Genomic DNA, 25,207 nt, shown 5'->3' on the forward strand with positions numbered 1-25,207 from the left:
GAATGGTTGTGAACCCACCCCAAAAACCCAAATTCAGCTGCTGAAACAAATCCCAACAGCAGTTGCTTAAACAGGAAATATTTCTCTCTCAAGTAACAACCCAGAGGTAACTTGTCAGCCTTTATATGGAATCCTCATAGGATCCAGCTTTTTTGTGTTGCTATTCTGGCCTCTTTAACATAAGGCTTCTGTCTGATGTCCTAAGATGGCTGTTCCAGCTCCTACCATCGTGTCTGAATTTCACCTAGTGAGAAAGAGAGACGGGGAAGAGGAGGAAACATTCCTTTTGTTTTAGTGGTATGTAATAGAAATTTCACACCTCAAATACTTTCACAACCTGCGGGCCAAAACTTAATCAAGTGGCCACGTCAAGCTTCAAGAGAGCTGTGCAATATCATCATTAGCTGGGCAGCTGTGTTCACAGCTTAACCTCTGTTACTACGGAAGCAGGAGAGAACAGACATAGTTAGGGGAACAGCTAACAGTCTCTGATCTAAAAGGTGAGAGAAAAATATGTATGTTTCATGATTTAAATTAGGCTGCACTGTGCCTTTAAATCTTACATTGGCTTATGGGGAAAAAAATGTATATTTTTATTTGAAACACCAAAGACAGGAGGTCTGTTGCTGAGGTTGAGACTGTAAGATGGAATTTCAGGGCTTATCTTTATCTCCACTCAAGAGCTACAACTGTTAAAGACACACACGCACACACACACACACACACAATTCCTCTCTCCATTAGTTTCTAGGCATTTAACTAGGTAAATATCACAGATAAGAATGCCTTCTCTAGAGTCAAGTTCAAATCCAGGATCTACAGTTAATAGATGTGTGACCTCAGGCAATATCTTCATCTGCAAAGTGGGATAGTGCCTCAATTTCCTTATCTTTAAAATGAGGATGGTAATATTACCTCAAATAGTTGTTTTGAGGATCAAAGAAGATAATCAATTTTTAAGCACATAGCACCTATCTATTTAAGGCTTAATAAATATTAGCCATATTGGTGTCATCATTATTATTTCCTATGATGTTGTTTAAGACTGAATAATTGAGTACAGTGTTATACTCTTGTCGGCTGGTCTGATTGTCTTGGTCAAGATGAAAGACGTGTCCTCTTATGGATGGGGGTGGGGTTTTCCCTGAATAAAAAATTGATATTTTCTTTGTCAATAATCCTAAGAAAAGGAGAAGATATGGAAGAGAAAATAGGGACTTGAGAAGGTGGACTTGGACTGAGAGTAAAGATATGTTCAAGTTTACTTTTCTCGCAACTTGTACCAACAAACCTTGGGTACGCCGCAAATGGGTTACAAAAGTGCCAACATATTGAACTTTTCATTCCTTCGAGTGACGAGCTCAAGTGAGTGTGGGATGAGTGGTGGCTTTGGCTGGTGACCTCTGACTGCAAGCTGCCTTGTCTATTTACCCCATGTTCCAAACAAATATTTCTACTGTTTACATGTGTCTGACATAATTTAAACAGTTGGGAGGAATGTTCCAGGAGGACTACTAATGGAAAAGATAAGCTGCTGTCTTTCATATGGAGGTTGGCTGAGTCGTAACTGTTACACCAGGCAAGGATACCGCTCTATTGCCATTCAGAAAGGAGCCCTGAAAGATAGTTTATTTGTTTATTTATCAACTTATTCATTTTTAATGTATTTGACAAATTAATTGAATACATGCTATGTGCCAAACCAAAGGACTATGATAAGTACTACTGATGTAATGGTGAACAAATAATATGTGGTCTTAGCCTTCATGAAATTTTTAATATATTGAAGTAAAAGATATTGATCAAAGAATCATACATATATATGATTACAAAATGATAATTACTATGAAAGAAAAATGCATGATACTAGGCTAAAGGGCCTGGGTTTCTGGGCTCCATGAATAGTACAACTGTACTATATATATTTATTAAACCATTCAACAAATATTTACTGAGTGCCGGGCATATGAATCTCAAGCTTACAGTAAAGTTGTATTAAAAGGCTTCATCTGGGACATCTGTTTCTGGGAAGATGGAGTAGACATACATTGTCCTAACCTCATATATCCCAGACCTGAAGCTGAAGGAGCTGGCAACCTAGAAATGTCAAGGGGTACAGACAAAAAAAAAAAAAAAGTTCCAACGAATCTTGATCTCTCTAGCCAAAAGACCAGGAAAGTAACAGCCTGGTAAGACAGCAAACTTTTTGACAATAAACACTGTACTCAAGCCAAATACCACAGAAAAAAATTCTGGTTTCACAACCACCCACCCCAGGAAAGGCTTTGTGGAGACCTTAGAATCCCACCCTTGATGAGGTCTTAAGATACTCACCCACTCTTTGCTGCGGTGGTGTCAGAAAAGGCAGACTTGAGAGATGGGACTTGCATCTTTGTGAGGCAGTAATGAGCCCCCACCCTCTGTCAGGGAAACCGAGTGGGGAGTCAGGACTTCCACCCCCACCCTGCAATACCGAGATGTTCTTTCTTCTCCCCGCTGGGGTGATGTCAGAGGATGTTCAGTGAAAAATTAGGACTTTCACTACTGCCCAAAGTAATGAGGCACTTCCCCACCACATGGTGTAAATGGAGGTCACACATGGAACACGCATAATGAGGTCAAGAGTAATGAGGCACTCCTATCCCTCCCATCAAGGGTGGTCTTGGTGAAGGCCTAGTGAGCAGCCAGGACTCCCACTCTGACCGGCAGTAAGGAGAATACTCTCCCCTGTCAACAGAGGCTGAAGGGGGAACTTGAACTTCTACCCCACCTGGCAGTAATGAGGCAGTGCACCCCAACCCCCGCTGAAGAAACAAAAAACAGGAACCAAACGGAAACTAAAGATCCAATAGCAGACTCAAGCCTTGACATATCACCTATGGGACTCCAAGAGGGAGTCCAGAGCAGCACTGTCCAACAGAACTTTCTGCAATGGTGGACATATTATAATTTGAGCTGCCCAACACTGCAGCTGATAGCCTCATGAGGCTCATGAGCACTTCAAATGTAACTAATGTAACTGAGGAACTCAATTTTTAAATTTATTTACTTTAATTAATTTAAATTTAGATACATTCACACACCACATAACGACCTTTCAGTCAATAATTGACTGCATATATGACAGTGGTCCCATAAGATTGGTACCACATAGCTTAGGTGTGTAATAGGCTATACCATTGAGGTTTGTGTAAGTACACTCTATGATGTCTGAACAATGACGAAATTGCCTAACAACGCATTTCTCAGAACGTATCCCCATCGTTAACAGATGCACGACTATAGCTACATAAGGCTAGTAGCGACTGTATTGAACAACATTTCCTTTTTCTACTAAAAAGGAAAAAGGGAAGCTTAAATGAGAGCCTAGGTTCTTCTATTGGTAAAGTGCTTCAGAGCTTGGTAATCTGGGCATTATCGAATTACCTTCATTGTCCTCTCATGCTAATGAAGTCAGCAACAAACAACCCAAAGTATAAATTCTTACATATGTAGTAGTTGATGGGTGATCATGGCCAAATAGGGTCCATCTGGAAGGCTGGTTATTAATATTTATGGAAAATGCATTCCAGAAAGTAAAAAGATCACTTTCAGATTTCAACAAATTAATGTGTGTTCAAGGATTATCTGACATCAAGTGTCTTTCCAAGATGATCTGATTACAAAATAAAAAGTCAGTGGTTGAAGAGAACTTAAGGAGAGTGGATTTGAACTATAGGCAATATAGTGCTATTCTAAGCAAGTTCTCTCAAGAGCTACTTGCAGAGTAACAAAAGACACCAGGGGCAATGAGATGTGTGACCAGGTACTGCAGTGATGTAAATATGCAGTCACAAGAGCCTGAACAGGATGGCAGCTGCAGACATGGAAATGGTCCTCCAGGAACTGGTGAGAGAAAAGTAGAAAAATGAGACCAAAATGACTTCCAGACTGCGATGCTGGGGCACGAAGAGAACGATGGCATACTAAGACGTGGAAAAATTGGGAAGGAAGCACCAAGCTCCTTGATATATTGTTTCTAATGTCAAATGGTCATCCTTAAGAAGAGATGGCCCTATCTAGTTCCTCTTAAATAACTGTTTGCCAACAGGCTGCACCAGAATTAGTTGGGGAAAATTGAAAAATATAGATTCTTGGGCCATACTACAGAAATTCTAAATAGATTCTCCAGTGTGGAACCCACGAATATATCATTGTTTTTTTAAAGTTCTCTAGTAGATTCCAAAGTTTACTTAGATTTGAGAAATACTGTTACAAATCACCAAATAGGTAAAGAGAAATCAGGACTACATGTCAACCTGGGAAATCGTACAAATTTAAGAGTTAGTTAAAACTATAAGAGTAAAAACAAAACAAAACAAAAGCAACTCTATGGATAGATTTGCTCCACCGAGAGTGAGAGAACAGAGCATCTGAGATGTGCCAAGGTAAACGTTTAATATTATCATAACGTGCATGTAATCTACTTGAAATTATTCAACATAGACAATGAGATACATGCATATGTGTTCAATAGTTTTAACCTATAGCCCTGGGGGAGAGATGAGGAAAATGTTAACATTTGAAGTACGCTAATCACAAATATAAACCCAGGGTGACGAGGTAAAACGCCAAATGTTTATAGGAAGTCCATACTCTTAAAACAACTGTCACAAGTGTCACCTACATTTATCTCCTACTAACACAGACGTCTCCTTAACTAGAATAATGGATATTAGTAAGACTGCTTCATTGGTGAAATGAGTGGTGTTCAAAATGTGTTGAATGGTCCCAAATGTAGCATAGGTGGTCCTGTTCTTGCAAAGGGGTACCAGAATCTAGTGAGCCCATTAAAGGTGCTATGGTTCACAGACTTGGTTGGTCGGCTGATTCAAAGCAGTTTTGTCATCTAACTAGAAGGGTAGCTGGATCTTGCTGCTAGAATATTGCTGCAGAAATCTCTAATGAACCTTTCATGCAAGGTGCTGTCAGAGCATCTAAAAAGACAAACAACTGAGACTACATCAAGCTGACACACGGGCCATATAACCGTTTTTATGCCTGCTTGCAAATAAGTGTCTTACATTTGGCAAAATTTGATCTAAGGTTTTCTTTCGTTGTATGAGACTACATACGTCCAAGGATTGATGGTTATCAATATCTACCAAAAATAACCTAATAACAATGAACAAGCAAATCAATTCTGGTCAGTTTGCAACAAAAGTTATCTTCTCCAGAAAGTTTGGCCTGATTTGTTTTTTTTAGTTACTCTTGATAAATAGGATGAAATTAATATTCATCAATGGGTTACTTTGGTAAAAAGGAGCTGCTGAATTTTACTGAGCAGCCAGCCTGTGGTTTTTTTTAAAAACATGATGCTTCCTTGAATAATTCTGCTTTTTTCAAAGGAATCTGAATTAGAAAAGCAACTAGCAGGAAGCCCAACAGTAAAAATACAATGCTGCAGGTCACTTATCAGATGAATGGCATCCATCAGTAGTTAATTTCACTGTCAACTTTTTAATGAGGACTTGCAAATGAATGGCTTATTGTTCCAAGTAAGAAGAGAACATTCCTAACAGCAGAAATTAACATTTCCATTCTTACTTTTACCTTTAGTGGTTATTATCTTAGGTATATTATCTGAAAATTCAGATGGTCTAATCAATAGTTGACAAAAACGATATCAATCCAGGAGTGATCACATAACTTGTTGAGCATAGGTGAGTGTAGAGCCAGTCATGACACATTTCTGTAACTGTTATGTCTGACTTCTTGAAGAGGCCTTGACTTCTTGAGGAGGCCTTAACTTCTTCTAGAGCGCCTTGGTGATTTAAAGATCTTGGTTGCTGCCAATTCAGCCAGATATTAGATACCCAGTCAGAGCATTAGCTGAATAAATGGACATTCTTGGAGATTTATTTATTCATTTGATTATTTATGTTTCCTTGTATTTAACTATCGTTAAGAAAGATAATTGTTGATCCTATTTGAAAATAACTTTGAAAAAGAAAGTTCTAATCTTTTTATTAATAATCGGTGAAGGGAATAATTGCACAAAAACATGACTTTGGATAGGTCTCTGTCTTTATAAAATGAGGAGCTTAGTTCCGTTGATCTAAAATGCTGTCTCATTCTAAAAAGAGGAGATTTACTAGAAAGGTAGAAAGTTACTTTTTAAAAAAATGAACAAATTATGCGGGGGCAGGGTGTAGGGGGAAAAAAGAAAATGGATCCTCGGGGCGGTTAGGGAGGGAGGGTGGGTAAGCTGCTTCTGAGGTTGCGGATCTGGCACCTGGAGAGGCCGGGGGCGGTGAGGGCGCGCGGCGGCGGGAGGGGGGCGGCGAGAATCCGGGGTGGGGGTGTGGGGGCGGCTGCCTCGCATCTGCGCAGCCCGCGGCTGACCTTCACGACCTGGAGCTGCCCCTGCGTTTCCCAGGATTTACATCCCGCCGTCTCCAGGCCGGTCCCACTGTGGCGTATTTTCCACAACTGGCCAACGGGAGGTGCGCCCGCGTTAACGCGACCCCGGAGCCCGCTCCTGCCCGAACCCGCCGCCGGGTCTAGCCCAGTCGCTAGGGTCACAGCCACCTCGTTCTCCTGATTTTTTAAAGTATGCAATGCGTGTATAGTTGATCTGGATTTTTTTTTAGGTGCCATCTCTATTATCCTCTTAATTATTTGTCCTTTCTTTGAATGAAAACCTTGATGGCAGTGGGTTTTACTTTTTACACCCCCCACACTCCTTCATGTTTTACTACAGCACATAACGGGTATTCCAAGTACATTACTGTCAAAGAGCATCTGTAAATGTATCCTATCTTATTTGACTAAGTACAGAGGAGCATGGAAGGGAGGAAGGGAGGGAGGGAAGGAAAGAGCAAGGGCCAGACTGTGTCTGATCTAAGGCAAGTTCAAATTTCCATTATTGTCAAGATTCTATAAACTCCGTGGACATGTTAAATGGTTGCTGGTTTTTTTTTTAATTACTGGAATACATACATTATATTGAAATAGGAATATGTTTAAATTAGTAACTGTGTTACTCATGTTCAAAATCGGAACAGTCTCTGCTAATGAACAGTTAATTCAAAACTCACATGACTTGATTTCAGGAGTTCTGGGAAAAAAAATGTTTTAAACTTTTCCTGATGTCAATAGAGAAGTAAAAAAAAACTATCCTTTGGTTTGTGGTTAGAGTTCACACATGGTTTATGGGGCAGGTGTTCTTTCCTTAACTGACGCAGATGCTGAATCACTGAAACCAACACTTCTAGAGTAAAACTCTTTAGACCTAATTATTCTATATGAGAATCAAAATTGGATAGCTAATTTCATTTCCCAGCTTAGTAGGAAAACCTGCCCCATTTCCTACTGAATTGTCTTTAAAATAACAACAAAATCTTGTAAAATAATGACTATCTGTTGCCATGTAAAAAGTATTATTTCATATGAAAAAGGTATGTTTCATTTAAGTAAATTTCATCTCATGGCTTTTACTAAAATCTTAGTTTTAAAAAGGTGCGATGATTCCAAATATTTATTAGAACTAAAACAAAGTAGATGTCCCAATTAAAATGTAAAGTTTTTAAGTTAAAGAGCTTGAATATTACGTCAAAGATAGATACTTCTAAAAATAATTTTTCAGACTTTTTTTTACACATTACTTGAAGTCACTTTCTCTCCCATTTTCAATACTTACTCACTAGTCAGTTAGCAGTGCCTAACAAAATTTATCAGTATCATGATACACAAAAACATAAAATACTACACTTAAGGCAAAAGTTTTAAATTTCATTCCGTTAGTAAATGTTGTTCAATGTTAAATAATTGACCAATAATTTGTACCTATTAAAATGAATTTAGGTAATTTTTATCTCTAATCAAAATGTCTATTTCACAGCATTTGAAAATGTAACAGCCAAAAAAATATAATTTTTACTTAATCTCTTGCTCAGTCATTTCTTTTTACATACAAAATGAAGGAAGCATATGAATAATCTATATATATATGATTATATGCAAAAGCATGTGCCAGCCTCCATTTTTTAACTTCGCATGACATAGTCAAGGTTGGTACTTAACAACAAATAAGCTAGAAATTTTTAAGTGTGAACACTCTACTATAGATATGAATAATGTGCTTGATTATACAAAAATGTCCGCATTTTGGAACATCTCCACTGAGGTAAACAACACAAAAAGTTTCCTGGCAGTTACTTTCCTCTACAGCTTTTGAAAATAATGCAACCGAAATTACTCTTATCTGAGCTTCTTTAGCTTGTTTTTAATGTACCTATTATGAACTTTTTCCTAAAATAAGTCCTGCTTGAGTAAATTTTAGGGGAAAAAGCATTCCATTCAAGCACACACACAAAACTGCCCTAAACTTTTAAAATTCTTTTACATTTTTAAACTTCAAATATTTTTATTTATTTATTTACTTATTTTTTGTGAGGAAGATCAGCCCTGAGCTAACATCCATGCTAATCCTCCTCTTTTTGCCGAGGAAGACTGGCTCTGAGCTAACATCTATTGCCAATCCTCCTCCTTCTATTCCCCAAAGCCCCACTAGATAGTTGTATGTCATCGTTGCACATCCTTCTAGTTGCTGTATGTGGGACGCGGCCTCAGCATGGCAGGAGAAGCAATGCGTCGGTGCGTGCCCGGGATCCGAACCCGGGCCACCAGTAGCTGAGCGCGAGCACTCAACTGCTAAGCCCCAGGGCCGGCCCTTGATTACTTTTTAAAAAGTAATGTTTAGTTACAGTGAAAGGGTAACTTCTTATTGACCTTCAGTCTATGGCCCAAAGGCCAAATTATACAGTAGCTGAAGTGTCACATCTTAGATAACAAAAAATGGTCCCAAAGTTTTTATAGAAAAAAAATTGAACATTTTTTTCAAACAAGATGATGCCTTAAAGAATGGAGCCACAAATGTAGTTTTCGCGTATTAACAAATCAACATAATTCCAATATATTTTTTCAATGAAACTGAATATTTAAGTTTTCCAAATTCAATTCTGATGGTCATCTTAGTGACCAACCATAGCCAGTGACAAACAGAGCAAATTTATATTTATTTAATAAACTATTATCAATTTTATATTTGGGGATATAATAAGTTTGACTTCAATTTAAAGGGTAAATATAAAAATTTTTCAATTTTCAATGTCTGTGAACTTAGGTTGTCCTGAATCTCAAGATCAGTCTCATACCTGTGCAGCTTAACAGAACATGCTAGAAACATAAACATCTACTTCAGAAATTTAATCCTTGTCTTTAATAAATCTTTATAAATGTAAGCTCATGTAGAGAGATACTATTGCTCTGTTTTCATTTGGCTGAAATTCTTTTTAAAAAATGTGAAAGGCCATATTTCATTTGACTTTTACATAATCTCATTCCTCTTGAGTCTGTATGAACCAACATCCATGTTGTAAATACATAAAAAGTGAAAAAAGTTTTTGTTCTGTGGAAATATTTAAAGCCTATGAAATATAAGTAAATGCAAGTTGGATACAACGCTATAATTTTCAAATTTTCTAGATTTCACTACCTTGTTCCTGGCTGATTAAATTAAGCCTGAAGAAAATTAAATTCAATTAGCCATAAAATAATTAGGTTGGCATTTTTGCCATATGAATTCTCATATATGCATCAAATCTATAAATATAATGTATATTATAATCATATAATGCATAATTCACTAAGTATCATGATTCAATATACTTATTCAACCAGTTTTAGAGTTAATTCTTCCATGTCATACCTATCAAATTGAATCAGTAATAAATAATCAGTAATAAGTAATGTTATTAAAAGACAAAAAGAACGTATCTAATACTAGTTATTTCTTGTTCATGTTTACTTTAGTAACCCAATTTGTGTCATCAAACTGCATTCCGTAAATTATTACAAAATTTCTTAAAAATACCGATGGTTCTATAATGATGGAATTTGCTATAGAATTTTGTAAACTCTTCAGGTCGGCAGAGCAAGAATAAACTTAATTATTAGTTTTCTCCCTGGGGCGGAGGTAGGTGATATGGCAAAGAGGTGACGTTGAAAATGGAAATAATACTCTCAGAAGATACTCCAAAGATTAAAAATCTTTACAAATAAGATGAATTAAATAATTTAAATAAGATTAAATATATATTTGTACATATACGCATATGAACACTAAATTTGTGTATAGATGAGTATATATAAAGTATTATTTAATTACATACGTTGTATTAGATATATTCACATATATTTATGTAGAAACAAACACATATATGAAATATATTTACATATGTATTATATATGCTTACACACCCAAATCTATATACAAAGGGCATGGCACAGTGCCTAGCCCATAATAAGCCTTCAACATATAGAGCTATAATCATAATTAATAATCTATGACAAACTATGTCCTAAAGCAGACATTTACCCCAACACTTTCTCAGTCTAGTGCTTTACATCATTTCTTCTCATCAACAAGCTACCCCACTCTCTCCTTTTCCTCCAACAGACAGGGGTTTTTTTTGTTTGACAGGCTCCTCCTCCGTCCATCCTCCCATGTTGGTGTTCTTTGAGAAGCACATACTTCTTCTGACCTGACACGTGGACTATAGGGCAATGCTTGAAATAACAAGGCTTCTTTTCACCCCCTCACAAATCTGTAATGTTAAACCTGACAAGTTCACTACTCTTTTTACTTCAGACGTGCCTTTTTGGTGGTCTAATGTTCATTTGCATCTGAATGTCCTATAGCGCTTCAAATTCATTGGAATATAACTGAATCATGCCTCCATCTGCAAAACTGCTGCTGCTCTTGTAGAAACGCTTTCAAGTAATATTTTTATCATCTGCCATGGTTACTCAGTCCAGAAACCTCAGGTCTGTCATCAACTCCTCCCTCTTGTTCGCTGCTTCGCATAAGCTGTCAAGTTCAGAAGATTCTACCCAAAAAGACCATGGATTCTGTCTTTTCCCTTCTATCTAGCTGCTATTAGCTCCTTGCTAAACCTCTGCTAGACTGGATGTCTAATCTACTCATCCAAGATGATTTTTTTGCCTTAGATATCTCAGAAATTCTTTGGCTTTTTCTATAATTTTTGAATGATTTACAATGAACATGTTTTACTTTTACAATTTGGAAAACACATTATAAGTATAATATCCTTTTATAGATTCCTGTTGATTACAGAATAAATTCAATATCCTTATGATAGTTCGGAAGCCTTTTAAAATATAACCACAAATTATCTGATTACCCACTATTCCCTGAGCTGTTCTTGGACCATATTTTGAATTTTCAAACTTGTATAACCTTCTAAACACGTTTCTCTCATTCTGGAAACTTCCTATTTACCTGCTTATCTTCTATACAGGCTGAAAGCCCCAGGAAAAAGTATCACCACCTCTTGTTAAGGTTTCTCTGACTTCTTGGGTGTAAGTTGTGCTCTTCCCAATGTTCTCAAAACAGTTTATGTCCATTACAGCACCTTTCACATTTTATCATAAATATTGATTTTAAAAAAAATCTATCTCATTTTACTGGCCTATGGAGTCCTTAAGGGCAACAACCATACTTTATTCATTTTATAGAAAGAAAGAAAGAAAGAAAGAAGAAAGAATAGAAGGAAGAAATGAAGGGACATAGATATACAATTTTAAGGAATAATTTACATGATTTTAACATATGTTGGCAGGAAAAAGAAATATAATATTTAATATATTCAAAACACTGTACTTAGAAATCTTACCTCCCAAGAGGAGAAAAACATCTTCATGGTATTTAAAAATCACTATAAAAAACACTTTTGAGCATTATATTTATGGGCTCATTTAAACAAAACTATGCTCTGACCTCTGGAAATGTATGTGTAGTTTCATCAGCATTCTCCGTGATAAAAGGTAAAAGAAATGGCTCACGGTGTCAAATTCATGGTGAAGAAAAAGTTTTAGCATTGTTTTCGTTATTTTTACTAATTTAGATTGGTATCTTCAAGTTCCCAATTCTTCTAAGCGTAAAACTAATGCAGTTTCCAAAAGGACCATATATGGTTCTCTGAAAAGAAAGGACCATTTCTTCTCTGATTTCGTATCTGATCACTGCCCCCTCCTTCCAGCCTCACTGGTTTCTCACTTTTTCTGAAATATGCCAACACATTTCTGCCATAACACTTTACTGAAGATGTTCTCTCAGCTTGGAAAGCCATTCACCTAGATATCCATTTGACTAACTCTCACATCTCGCAACTAGAGAGAGCATTTTCTACCTGAGTCATTCCCAACATGCTTTATAACTGTGTAGAAAGTTGGTTAATTCTTCCATTACTTGGATGTAAGGCTGTAGAAAATTCTGGCCAACTCAAATGGATCTTAGATCTAAAGATGAGATGAAACTCATCTAAAAGAAAACTGTGCAGTAAAGGGTTAACTCCATGGGCTTGGGGTGCTCAAATCCTGCACATTCCGAAGACAGGACTAGCCTTTGACAGGCTCCTGAGAGATAAAATCTAAGCCCTTGGAATATCCTGCCAGATAAGAGTGTTTTTGTATATGTGGGAGCTTGGGCCACTCCAGATAGTCTATGCTAACGGTGTGATTTATGGGGAGTGCCTGTTTTTGTTCACCCGGGGTCCTGGATCGCAGTGTATCACTTGACCTCTGGAGGGGCTAGAGACTCAGCAGCTAAGGTCAGTCACACAAATATTCCACGCCTATGTGACCATCCAATAAAAACCCTGGACATGAAGGCACAGACGAGCTTCCCTAATTGGAAATACTTTGTGTGCCTTGTGACACGTCATTGCTAGGAAAATTAAGGACTATGCATATATCTCCACTGGGAGAGGATAATTGTCTTCTCATGGACTCTGTCCTCTATGACTTTTTTCCTTTGCTGACCTTAATCTGGACCCTTTCCCTGTAATAAATCATAACTCTGAGTACAACCGCTTTTCTGAGTTCTGTATTTCTAGAAAATTATCGAAACTGGTGGTGATCTGGGGGACCCCAACACAAAACATTGGAGGAAATTTTTGTGATCTTTGATTAAGTATCATGATAACAAAAGCATGAGCCCTAAAGAAAAAAAATTGATAAATTCATCAAAATTTAAAACATTTTTGCTTCAAAAGACAGTGATAAGAAAATGAAAAGACAACCCACAGAAGGGAAGAAATATTTGAACTTGCATATCTGAAAATATTTGCAAATCAAATATCCAGGATACAGGAATAATTCTCACAATTCAATAACAAGAAGACAAACAAAGATGGGCAAACAATTTGAAGAGGCATTTTATCAAAAAAGACAAATAAATTGCTAATAAGCACAGAAAAAAATGCTTAGCATCATTTACCATTAAGAAAATGCAAATTAAAACTATAATGAGATGTCATTGGCTATAATATAAAAGATAGACAATGCTAAATTTTGGTAAGGATGTGTAGACACTGGAATCCTAATACATTGTAAGTGGAAATGTAAAATGGTACAGTATTCATATTATCTCCAAAGGGGAAATAATACAGATCTTAAACATGCTACAACATGGATGAGCCTCAAAAACGTTATGCTAAGTAAAAGAAACTACATGAAAAAGACTACCTACTGCATGATTTATTTTATATGAAATGTCCAGGAAAGGCAAATTTATAGACAGAAAGCAGATCGGTGGTTGCATGGGGCTGGAAATGTAAGTGATGATTATTGGCAAATAGCTCAAGAGACTTCTTTGAGGTGATGGAAATGGTCTAAAATTGGTGGTGGTTGCACAACTCTATAAATTTATTAAAAATCATTGAATTATACACTTATAATGGATGAATTTTAAGGTTTAGAAAATTATACCTCAATGAAGCTGTAAGAAAAATGTAATGGGAAAAGACAGAAAAATAAACAGTAAATAAGTAACTTACATGGTATGTAAAAGAAGATAGGTGTTTGGTACAAAAAAAAAAATGAAGAACATAACAAGGAGGATAGGGAATACAGGGATGAGGGGGTAGAAAATTTGCAGTGTTAAATAGGGTGGTCAGAGTAAGCCTTATAGAGAAAGGAGTTAGTTAGCCAAGTTGACATCTGGTAAAAGAGCTTGCCAGCCTGAGGAAGAGAGTAAGCAAGGCTTTAAGGCAGGAGCATATCTCCAAGCCTGAGGAACTAAGAGGAGGCCAGTGTGGCTGGAAGGAGAAGGAGATTAGTAAACAATAAGCTCAGATAAATAATGAGAGTAAGGAGAAAAAAATATAGGCCCTTACTACCCATTGTAAGGTTTTTACCTTGAGAAAAAATGGAGAGTCATTGGAGGATTTTTAACACAGGAGTGGCATAATCTGACAAACAATTTAAAAGCATGACTCTGGATGCTATGTTGAGAATAGACTTTAGAAGTAAAAGAGGTATATTTCTTATGCTACTATATGTCCAATACAGGTGAGTGAGGGCAGGGTCTCTAATAATTGTTGTCACTTAGGGACCTAGACTGTTGAAGGCTCCATTTTGACATGGTCTACCAGATTGAAATATCTTAAATTATGAACTGGTTCTTAAAGTATCTGCCCCAAAATGATACACATTACTTCTCTCATTACATTGGCAATGCAAGTCTTATGGCTACAAGAGAGTTGGAAAGTGCAATCCTATGATGTACTCAAAAGAAGGAGAAAATTGTAATAAATAAACATAATTTTTTTTAATTCTTCAAATTTGTTCCTTGGATATAAACTGCTCTTTCAAAGAAGTGAAGATGATATGATGACATATCTATGATGTATATCATAATTACTCACGAGCTAGTTTACCCAGTACTTTAATCTGGGATTCATGCTGGCAATTTTTAGCTCCCAAAAGGGATCTCTAAAGTGTGCTACATACTCCACAGAGTATTACAAGATGTAAGGTAAGAGAAGAAAATATTAGCGCTTCAATTTGTATTCATTTCTACATCAAACAAATAAGAAAATTAAACTATACTACTATTCAATACAAAAGTTTTCTAATATTTAATTTTAAACTTTACTAGTATTTAATATTAAAAAAATCCTAATTTATTCCTACATCAGATGGTCACATGACATGTATAGTCCACAACATACTGAGACAGATTGAGAATTTCAAAAAATGAGAGCTAAAAGAATTGTCCTAATTCATTCATTTACTTGGAATACTTCCATATCATGGGTTTTATGTGTGTCAAGTTAAATTGATTTAAGAATTGTTATAATCTAATTTTAACTATACTAACTCTCACAAAATAGACAATAACTTTGCAAGATGCCTACAAAGACACATAAGAATTGAAGATTGCAGAACCTATCATGAAGAAAATGGCAGAGTGACACTTCTAATCCTGGTACAGACTTGTTATCAGCTCCATACAATTGCTATCTAAAGAAAGTGCCAAAATCAGATTTAGGAAGAAGATTATTTCACATATAGATTGATTATCCACCATCATTAATGATAAATCTGCTCTCAGTGTATATTATATTTGGTGTATATTGGACTTTTTGAGGTGTCTTTAAGAGCGATCATTCAAAACAAGTACCGAAATAAATTAGAACCATGTCTTTGAATCACTCTATCATATGGTATTAAATCAACATTTTCATAAACATTGATGTATTCAGTAACGAAAATATTTAATATTTTCCATAATTTTCAGTAATATTGCTTTCACTAAAATATATGAATAGTTAATATATTATAATAAAGTTAACAACTTTTGTGAGAGAAAAATCAGTTTTATTATGAATGAAAAATTAAAATTGTTTAAAATATTATTAATTTTATCTTTACTTTATCCTCTTGCAATTTTTATTATTGTGTATGTTTTAGAATGACCATAAATATCAATAAAGAAATACTCATATTAAAGGTACATGCCCATTTTTTTTTAACAGATGAAGTTTGTGATCAAGTAAAGTCTTGATCAATTAGTTCATGGATGGGGCATTTCAGCCATGAGCTCACTCTGTGGCCACAACTGGCTTTTCAATTGTCTACTTGAAATTTCAACTTAGATAAATAACAGGTATTTATATTTAACATGTCCAAAACAGAACTTTTGCTTTGTCCACCAAACCTCTTCCTCTTCTGGTCTTCACAGCTCTGTCAAATGCACAAACATCTATCTGGTGGTTTAGGTCAAAATTCTTGCAATCATCCTTCAGTCTACCCCCTCACACTCATATCAAATTCATTAGTAAGTCCTGACATTTCTGCTTCCAAAGTATATCCTGAATTGGTCTTTTCTCTACAGACTAAATCAAGGCCCCATGATCTCTCTTCTGGATTATTGCACGGCCTCCGGAAGTGTCTCCTGGCACCACTTCTGCCCCACCAATGCCTATTCCCCACAGAGCAGCCATGATTCTCCTAAAATGGCAATCAGGTCCTGTCAATCTCCTGCCTCAAACCAGTCATTGGCATTTCTTATAAAATCCAAACTCCTTGAGATGCTCTTGCCCACTCGTTAAACCTCCTCTCATATGACTCTCCTCCCGGCTTTCTATATGTACGAGGTACAGAGATATTTTTATCTTCCTCAATCAGACTAAGCTCTTTTTGGTGTCTAGATGTTTGCACCAGCTGTTCATGCTGCTTGGAACACTCATCTCCCAGATCTTTTCTTGGCTGATTCCTCCTCAATATTCATGTCTCTGCTCCTAAATCAGCCCTTTAGGGTGTGCGGCCTTCCCTGACCACGTGATCTCACAGGCCCCCATCGGCTCCCCCAGCCCCACTCTGTACCAAATTATATATTACTATGGCCTTTGAGGCCTACAAAATCTGTGCCTCCCCACGTCCCAGCTTCACCTCCTACCGTCCTTCCCCTCACTTGCTCTGCTTCATCCCCACTGGCTTCCTTCCTGTTTCTTAACTAGATGAAGAAAGCTCTAATGTGGTTTGCACTTGCTCCGTCCTCAGCAGGAATGTTCTTCCAGATATGTGCAAGGCTCATTTCCTCAGTTTATTCTGGCCACCGCTCAAATTTCATCTCATCAGAGATATCTGCCCTGATCATCCTATCAAAAGATCATCTCTTCCCTCTGCCTCACTTTACTCTCTACCTATTTAGTTCTTCATGGCACTTGTATATATTTTAAATTTATCATTTGTCCCATCCACTGGAACATAAGCTCCAATAGGGTAGGGGCTTTGCTTTTTCCCCCACTGTAATTCTAGCCTCTTGAACAATGCTTGATAATACATTATTGTAATTTACATAAGCTATACCATGCTGAGGCTCATTTGATGTTTGTCTATAAAACAATCATTATTTTTCTTTTTGGTAATTATATTTTAAGTTAATTTCTAGAGGGCAGATGTTTTCATGCACATGTTGTATGTTGATGAATATTGCCCAGTTGGTACCTAGAAAGTCCGTAGCAGTTTACACACGCACCAGCTGTGCCTCCCCTCATTCCTGCACTTTCATGCCTACATTGGGTTTTGTGAATCTTTTCAATATCTGTGAACTGAAGTGATTAAGAGTGATTTGTTGCTTTATTTGCATTTTATTGTCAGCAAATTTGAAAATTTTTTTATATGATTCTGGCTTGTGAACTGCCTTTTATATCTTTTTCCCATTTTAAAATTTTATATTCATTTTTGTTTACTGTTATTTAACAATTCTTCATATACTTAGAATATTTACATTCTGTCTGCTGTCTAGATTGTGAATATTTTTCCAGTTTGTAGTTCGTCTTTCATCCACATTTATGTATTTTTTTTTCGATAAGGAAGTTTTCTATCTCATAAGTTCAACTTCTTCATTTTTTTAAGTCCCAAGCTTAATATTCTTCTATGGTTTCTTTGAGTATTTTTACTGTTAATGTTTTAACTTTTAATATTTCTTCTCCATATTGAATTTATGTTGGTGTATGTGGCAGTGGTGGAATTCAAATTAGTTTTGTTTCACTTTTTAAAAATAGTTGATCAGTTTCTCTCATAATATACCAACATTATGGTAATCATAATAATAACAGTTAAGATTTACTACAAGATTTCTATGGGCCAGTCATTTTGCTAAATATTTTATATACAATAGCTCAATTAACCTTCACATCAACGTTCAGGGTTAATATTCACAACCCCTTCAGGGTTTTCTTAAGATTGGGACTAAGCAAGTGTTGAATGTTATAAATTGACCATGGAATCATCTCTTGTTGGTAACAGCCAGAAGGCAGAGTCCTGAGTTTATAACCCTGCTTGGTTCTATGCTTCATATCAGTAGGGCAATTTAATTAATGCTTGAGCAACATGTTAAGAGTATCATGCTGCCTGTTATCACTGTGGTTGTAAAGTGGGAGCATTCAATCCAGTACCACAGAACCTTACATGACCTTGTGTCAGCCTTTCTCAAATTCCCTCAAACCTCCCTTCCCCAAAAATCTCTTGTCATGGAGCCATCACTACAGGATGGGCGAAACCTGGTTCCACTGCCTGCACTGATACGAAAGGCAGAAAGGGGATGAAGTGCATGTTTCTTTGTACTTAAAACAAAAGACTCCAAAATATTGGAAGTAAATGCTTAGAAAAAGATATTCCAAAAGAAAACTAGAGTAGTAATATTATTACTGCTAGCTAAACAGAACTTAATGAAAAAATCATATAGGAAAAAGGATGATAATAATAGAGTACGAAGATGTAACCCTCATTACATAAGTGCATGCAACATCTCGACCTCAAAAATATAATGAAACAAGACAGAAATGAGGAGTGAACTAGATAAATGAACAACTGTTGGAGGATTTTTTTTACATAACCCTCTCAGAAAATGATAGGTAAAGCAGACTAGAAATAAACAATGAGAGCAAGATCTGAACAAAACAAATAAAAACTCAAGTTTTTGGTATATATAGAGTGATGTTATACCAAACAACAAAATATATGCTTTTTTTGAGCACATATGAAATATTTCCAAAAGAGAATGTTTCATAGTGTAAAGGAAGCCTCAATTAATCCCAAAGGAAAAATATAATACAGACTATTATTCTCTAACAACATACAATAAAATTATTAATTAAAAGCAAAAGAATAGTTAAAGGAAATCATATATCGTCAGAAAATAAATAGCCATTGCATTTAAAAGGAATAAATTATACTTTGAGCTGAGTAATAGAGAAAACACTACATGGCAAAATTTATGGAAAATAGTCAAAGAGGTATTTAGAGAAAAAATATATTTTTAGACACACTTATCAAAAAGCAAAAAATGTTTTTAAATGACTGCCAATACAACCCAGGAAGCTAGAAAAGGAGCAAGGGAGCAAACACAGAAACAAGAAAAGATACCAATGAAGATGAAGTCAGAAATCAATGGAAAAAGCAAAATAATAGAGAATATTAACAAAATCAAATTCTGATTTCCCTCCAAAACAGTCCATGTTCAGTAGTTCTTTCAGGAGAATTCTACCAAATTTCAAGGAAGAGTTTTAAACCTATTTTGTTGTTTTGCAAATTAACTCAGAAAATAAAAAACAACAAAATCTATGTAGCTCATTTTCGGGCTAGTGTTATCTTGAATCTAACACAGATGAGTCTATTAGCTCCTTTCAATTATGATTAAATGCAAACATTTTAAATGTAATATCAAATCCCTACATTGTATTTTGAAAATGTATATATAATATGAAAAGATTCTTCAACTCAAAAAATCTTTAAAGGTAATTTACACTAACAGATTGAAAATACCAAAGCACATTATCTTCATCAATGATGAAAAAGTATTGATTAAGTTCAATGCCTATTTATTATGAAAACACCTAGAAAGCAAGAAATAGATGAAAACTTCCTTAACTTAGTGAAGGTTAAATACCAATTTTAATGAGCATTACACTTAATGGAGGAATTTTAGATGCATTTTTTTTTATGATTAGGAATAAGACAAGGATTCCCATTATTATTTAACATAGTACTGGAGGGCCTGGCCTATAGGTAGGAAAAAAATTAAAGGTAAGAAAAAAGAGACAGTTGTAAAACATAGTAGGGAAGAGACACAACTCTTGATATTTTCTAACAATGTCAATATTTAGGTAAACCAATGAAATAAAAGATAAACTATTAGAATTAATAAGAGAAGTCATTGTACTGCTGATAATATTTACTTGTATTTCTCCACTTCAGTGATAACCAATGAGAAAACAGAAAAAATATGATATCATTCAATATAATATATATATATATACCCATGTGTATGTGTGTGCATCCTAGGAACTAGCCTAGGATACACAAGATCTCTACAGAGACTTTTTATTAAACTTTAATACATGATTTGGAAGACAGGTTTTTGGTTTTTTGTTGTTTGTTTATTTGTGTGTTTTTAGTGAGAGATAAACTACACTCACGGATGGGAAGACCTTACTATTTAAAAAATTGAAATTATAATTTAAAGCATTTCTACATTAGAAATCCCAGCTCAGCAAAGTTTCATTTGCAATTGTACTAAATATTGAAATAAGAAATAACACCAAATTTACACAACATCTTTCAAAGAATAGAAAAAGACTCTACCCGAGAACCTCCATAAGTTCAACATAAATCAATACAAAAACCAGGCTAGAACATTATAAGAAATAAAAATTATAAGCCAATTTCACTTGCTAAAAGATGTACAAAAATCCTAAAAATAATTTGGTAAACCAAATTCAGTGTTACATGACCAAACTGGTTTTATTCCACAAGTAAAAGGCTTAACATTTAAAAAAATCAATCAATGTAATAAAAATCATATAATCATCACAAAAGTTACAGAAAGAGTATTTGATAAGTTTAACATACTTTCACGATTTTTTAAAAAAATTGTTGGAAAACTAGAAACTTCTTTAACCTAAAGCAAACATGATATTTAATGATGAATTATTGAAACTTTCTCTCGTGATTGTGAATGAGACACAGAGGTCCTTTATCATTACTCCTATTCAATATTATACTAGAAGTACTAGCCAGTGCTTTAACTGAAGAAAGAAAAAAGTACAATAATTAGAAAGAAGAATAAGATCCGTCAATATTCACAGAAAACGTGAATGTGTACATAACAAATCCAAAATAATGGAATAAAAAAAGTCAAATAACTAAGAATAAATCTGAAAAAGTGCAAGAATTCCACAAAAGAATTATAAAATGTTATTGACAGAAATGAAAAGAGATCTATATAACTAGATAGGTATACCAGATTCATGGATCAGAAAACTTAATTTAAAATGATGCCAATTCTCTCCAAACCAAAGCACTGCTAATCAAATGCCAAGAGGACTTTTGTGGAAGTTGATAAGTTAACTCTAAAATGTATATGAAAATTCACACAGCAAACTTGAAGGAGAATAATAATTGGGAGAACTTATTCTACAAGAATAGTTCTCAAATTTGGCTGTATGTTATAACCATCAGGGAGATTTTTAAACATCTAATGGTGATGCCCTGTCACTTACATAATTAAATCCTTATCTTTTCAGGAGAGACCCAGGCATCTATATTTTTAATAATTCCCAGGTCTTTTTAATGTGCAACCAAGTTTGAGAACCATGGCTCGGTAGCATATTAGTCTATAAAATACAGTATAAATTATATATTATGTATTGTTGCAAACCTGCATTAATTAATACAGGGTGAAATCAGTATAAGAATATAAATTAGATGAATGGAACATAATAGAAGCTGTGGAAAGAGAACTAGACATGTATGGACACTGTTTATGACTAATGTAACACAGTAAGGCAGTAGGAAAAAGGCAGTTTTTTAATAAATGTCACTGCACCAATTGGATCTACAGAAGAAAAAAAAAAAACATTGATCTCAGGCTCACACTACATACAAAAAAATCAGTGCCAAGTAGATTGCAGATCTGAAGGAGAGAGTCAACAAATGAAATCTCCAGAAGATAATATAGAAGAATATCTTCATGAACTTAGGGTAAAGAAAAATATCTTTGACAACACACAAAAAGGAAAACAATTATAAATTGACTACACTAACATTAAAATTAAAAACTTCCATTTATCAAAAGACTCCATTAAAAAAATGAAATGTCAAGCTATAGACTGAGAGAGGACATTTGCAACACAGATAACAAAGTGTCAATATCTCTTATATGTATATGTCCAATATATATAAATTTCATCCAATCAATAATAAAAATTTATAAAATCCAATAGAAAAATGAGCAAGAGAAATAAGCAATCTTTTTGTAAAATAGCCGCTCAAAAGACCAATAAACTTATGAAAAGATTCTCAGTCTCATTAGTCACCAGGGAGATGTAAACTAAAACCACGAGCTATCACTATACTCTTACAAGAATAACTAAAATTAAGACTGATAATATCAAGTGTTGCCAAGGATATGGATTAATTGGAACTCTCATATACTGCTGATGAGAATGTAAATTGGTATAACTACTTAGAAAATTTGTTTTTCGTTAGCTACTAAGGTTGAACATATACATATCATATCACATCGTGTTTCCACTTATTTACATACCCAAATGAATATATATACATATGAACATGCATATATAAGAATGTTCATGACATTACTGGTAACAATCCCTAACTGGAAATAATCCAAAATGCTCATTAGCAGTAGAATGGATAAACAAATTATGGTATATTCATGCAATGGAATATTATATGCACTGAAATAAACTATAGAGAACAACTTGGATTAACTTTACAAAGATAATGTTGAACATATATGCCAACCAGAAAAGAATACATTCTATAATTTTCCAGCTCATAAATGAACAAAAGCATAATAATGACTACCTTTGGGAAGGATAATGGATAATACTTGAGAAAGGGCACAAGATGGGACTTCTAGAATACTTATAATTTTCTATTTCTTGACCAGGGTGGTGGTTACATGAATGTACTTATTTTGTGAAAATTCATCAAGGTGTACACTTTTTTTCTCTTAATTGAAGTATAACATTGTAGTAAGGTATTAAAGAATGAAGATAGTCTGAACACATGGAGAGACATTCTATGTTCTTTTGTAAGATAATATAAAAATGTCAATTCTTCCCAAGTTAATCTATAAAATCAACACAATCCAATACAAATTCCAGTTGTATTTCTGAAATAATTGATTTCTTTAAAAACATATTTGAAAGGTCTATGAATAGCTATGTCAACTTAGAAAAAAGGAGTAAAAACAAGGGATTGGTGTATATGTGAACTACGTATTAACACTTGTTTGGGAGACGTAGTTCAAAAATAGTGTGATTTTGATACAATTGAGAAAAAAATAAACTAATGAACTAGAAGAGATATTTCAGAGACAGATTAATCCAGAAGTGAGCACACAATATTGTTTAAAGGCAGCAACACAAATCAATGGAGAAAGGATGCTAGCTCAGTAAATGATACTGGGAAGTCATGTTTATTATATGGAAAAAACTAAAATTGGTCCTCCAAATGGATTAAAAACTAAATGTGAAATATAAAACTGTAAAGCTGATATAAAATAATGTAGGAAAATAACTTTGCAACCTGGACATGTAGAAGGACTTCTTATACAAAGCCTCAAAAGCACAAACCATGAGACAAGCAATGATTTGGAGCTGGCTTAAGAACACAGACACATTTCATAATATTGCATACATGGAAAAATGTGGTCTGATTCCAAATAATCAATTTACAAATGAGTTAAACAAAACCTTGTACTAGCTAATGACAGCCTGCTTCAACTCATTGCCTGCAGGTATGTGTGTGTACATGTACGTATGAACCTAATCTGACATTTGTCAACCTTTGTTTTATTTCGTAATATAATACCTAATACATTCTTTTTCTATAAACAGGACAGATTTGCCTACCAAAAGTTCTTTAAGTTATTTTCCCAGTAGTTTGGAGTTGACCTGACTGCTGCCTCAATTCTACCACTTTTGTGACCAGAAATATATATTTGCCTAGAAAATGACTCTTTGTCTTGCATGTACTCAAACTAACTGCTTAAAGATTCTAGGGTATATCTTGTAGGCTTTAATGTTCTTTTACCAAATTAACGTGGTAAGTACATCTAAACATACTAACTTCAATAATTCAATAAATAATTCGATAAACTCAGTAACCTTAATTGAACTCTGATTTATCAATATAGGTTCTTAAAAATTATCCTGTCATTAGTAGACATTAATTTCTATACCTTCAAATAAGAATGTCATTATTTAAGGAATTAAGAGTTAGGCCACTACAGAAAGAATGAGAGAAGCGGAGGCATAGGCAACATTTAGAAGTGGTTTAAGAGTTTGGTGAATTTTTCTTTCTAAACACTGTGCTTTTAATAGTTGCTTTTGTGTTAGAAAAACTAAATTTTATTTTTTATATTCTAGAAACAGAAATATGGATAACTTAACTTTTCAGTCTTGATTACAACCAATTTCAAAGAAAAGGCAGAAATAATTTGCCATTTTTATCAAACCATTTGAAGGCCTACAAAAAGCTCAAGAAGCTTCACTTAATTCCTTGTCCCCATCCACCCCAGAGTCCTGTCTAGTAGCTCCCTTCTGCAACACTATTGGGTCTTGACCATTCGTCAGTTAAATACTTTCTCTCTTTTATGATCACCTTTCAGAACTCATATAGTCTCTATTAAAATTTCCCCCTCCAATTCCCAGAGTATATACCTTACAAGCACTTTCTAGCCAGCCGAGAGACAGGAGGGTGCTTACCTTCAAAATAGATGCCAGACTGGATCTCTAGGACCCTGGGGAGGGTCCTGAGGTCAAGAGCATGGATGAATTCTTCCAGCGACAATGCCATTGCTCTGGCTTGGATGGTGTGCAGACCTGGTACTTACAGAAGATTGTGGCTTCTAGGTGTCGCTTGTCTGCAATTGCAGACCCTGTTCATCATTCCTCCCTCAGGCAGGCAGGGATGTCACACTAAAGCCCAACTGGGGTGGAGTAGCTCTATGTGGGGAGATCAGCGGGGAGGGAGGGAGGAGGCAGAGGACAAAAGGTGTTACAGCTCTTTTTGTTCTCATTGTGGCTTCATTTCCTTCTGACACTGAAGTAGAACAGGATGGGGGTGGGGTGAGCATGTCTGAACAGACACTATCAAAAAAATGAGAATTGATAAGTAGCTCACTCTGTCTGTTGCTGGTCCAGGTGTGCATCTGCAGCAGAGGCAAGACTGTTTGGGGTCAGAGTTGCTTGTGGTTTGTTGACCAGAAAAGAACAGGAATGCAAGACTGATGTCTAATCTTAAAAACGGCACCATGTTG

The 25,207-nt window shown here is 35.2% G+C and overlaps 1 protein-coding gene across 1 annotated transcript in view; it reads right to left on the reverse strand.

Annotated features, from left to right (window-relative positions):
- Nucleotides 1-24,829, reverse strand: part of THEMIS (thymocyte selection associated) — a 180,141-nt gene extending 155,312 nt beyond the window's left edge. Inside the window, exon 1 of the mRNA XM_014781211.2 lies at nt 24,654-24,829. Within this exon, the coding sequence (XP_014636697.1) occupies nt 24,654-24,744 (91 nt within the window). The 5' untranslated portion in view covers nt 24,745-24,829. The remainder of the gene's footprint in view (nt 1-24,653) is intronic.
- Between the last annotated feature and the right edge of the window lie 378 nt (nt 24,830-25,207).

The sequence above is a fragment of the Ceratotherium simum genome, chromosome 19 (assembly GCF_057802395.1).
Source record: "Ceratotherium simum simum isolate JZ-2026a chromosome 19, ASM5780239v1, whole genome shotgun sequence".
Lineage (NCBI taxonomy): Eukaryota > Metazoa > Chordata > Mammalia > Perissodactyla > Rhinocerotidae > Ceratotherium > Ceratotherium simum.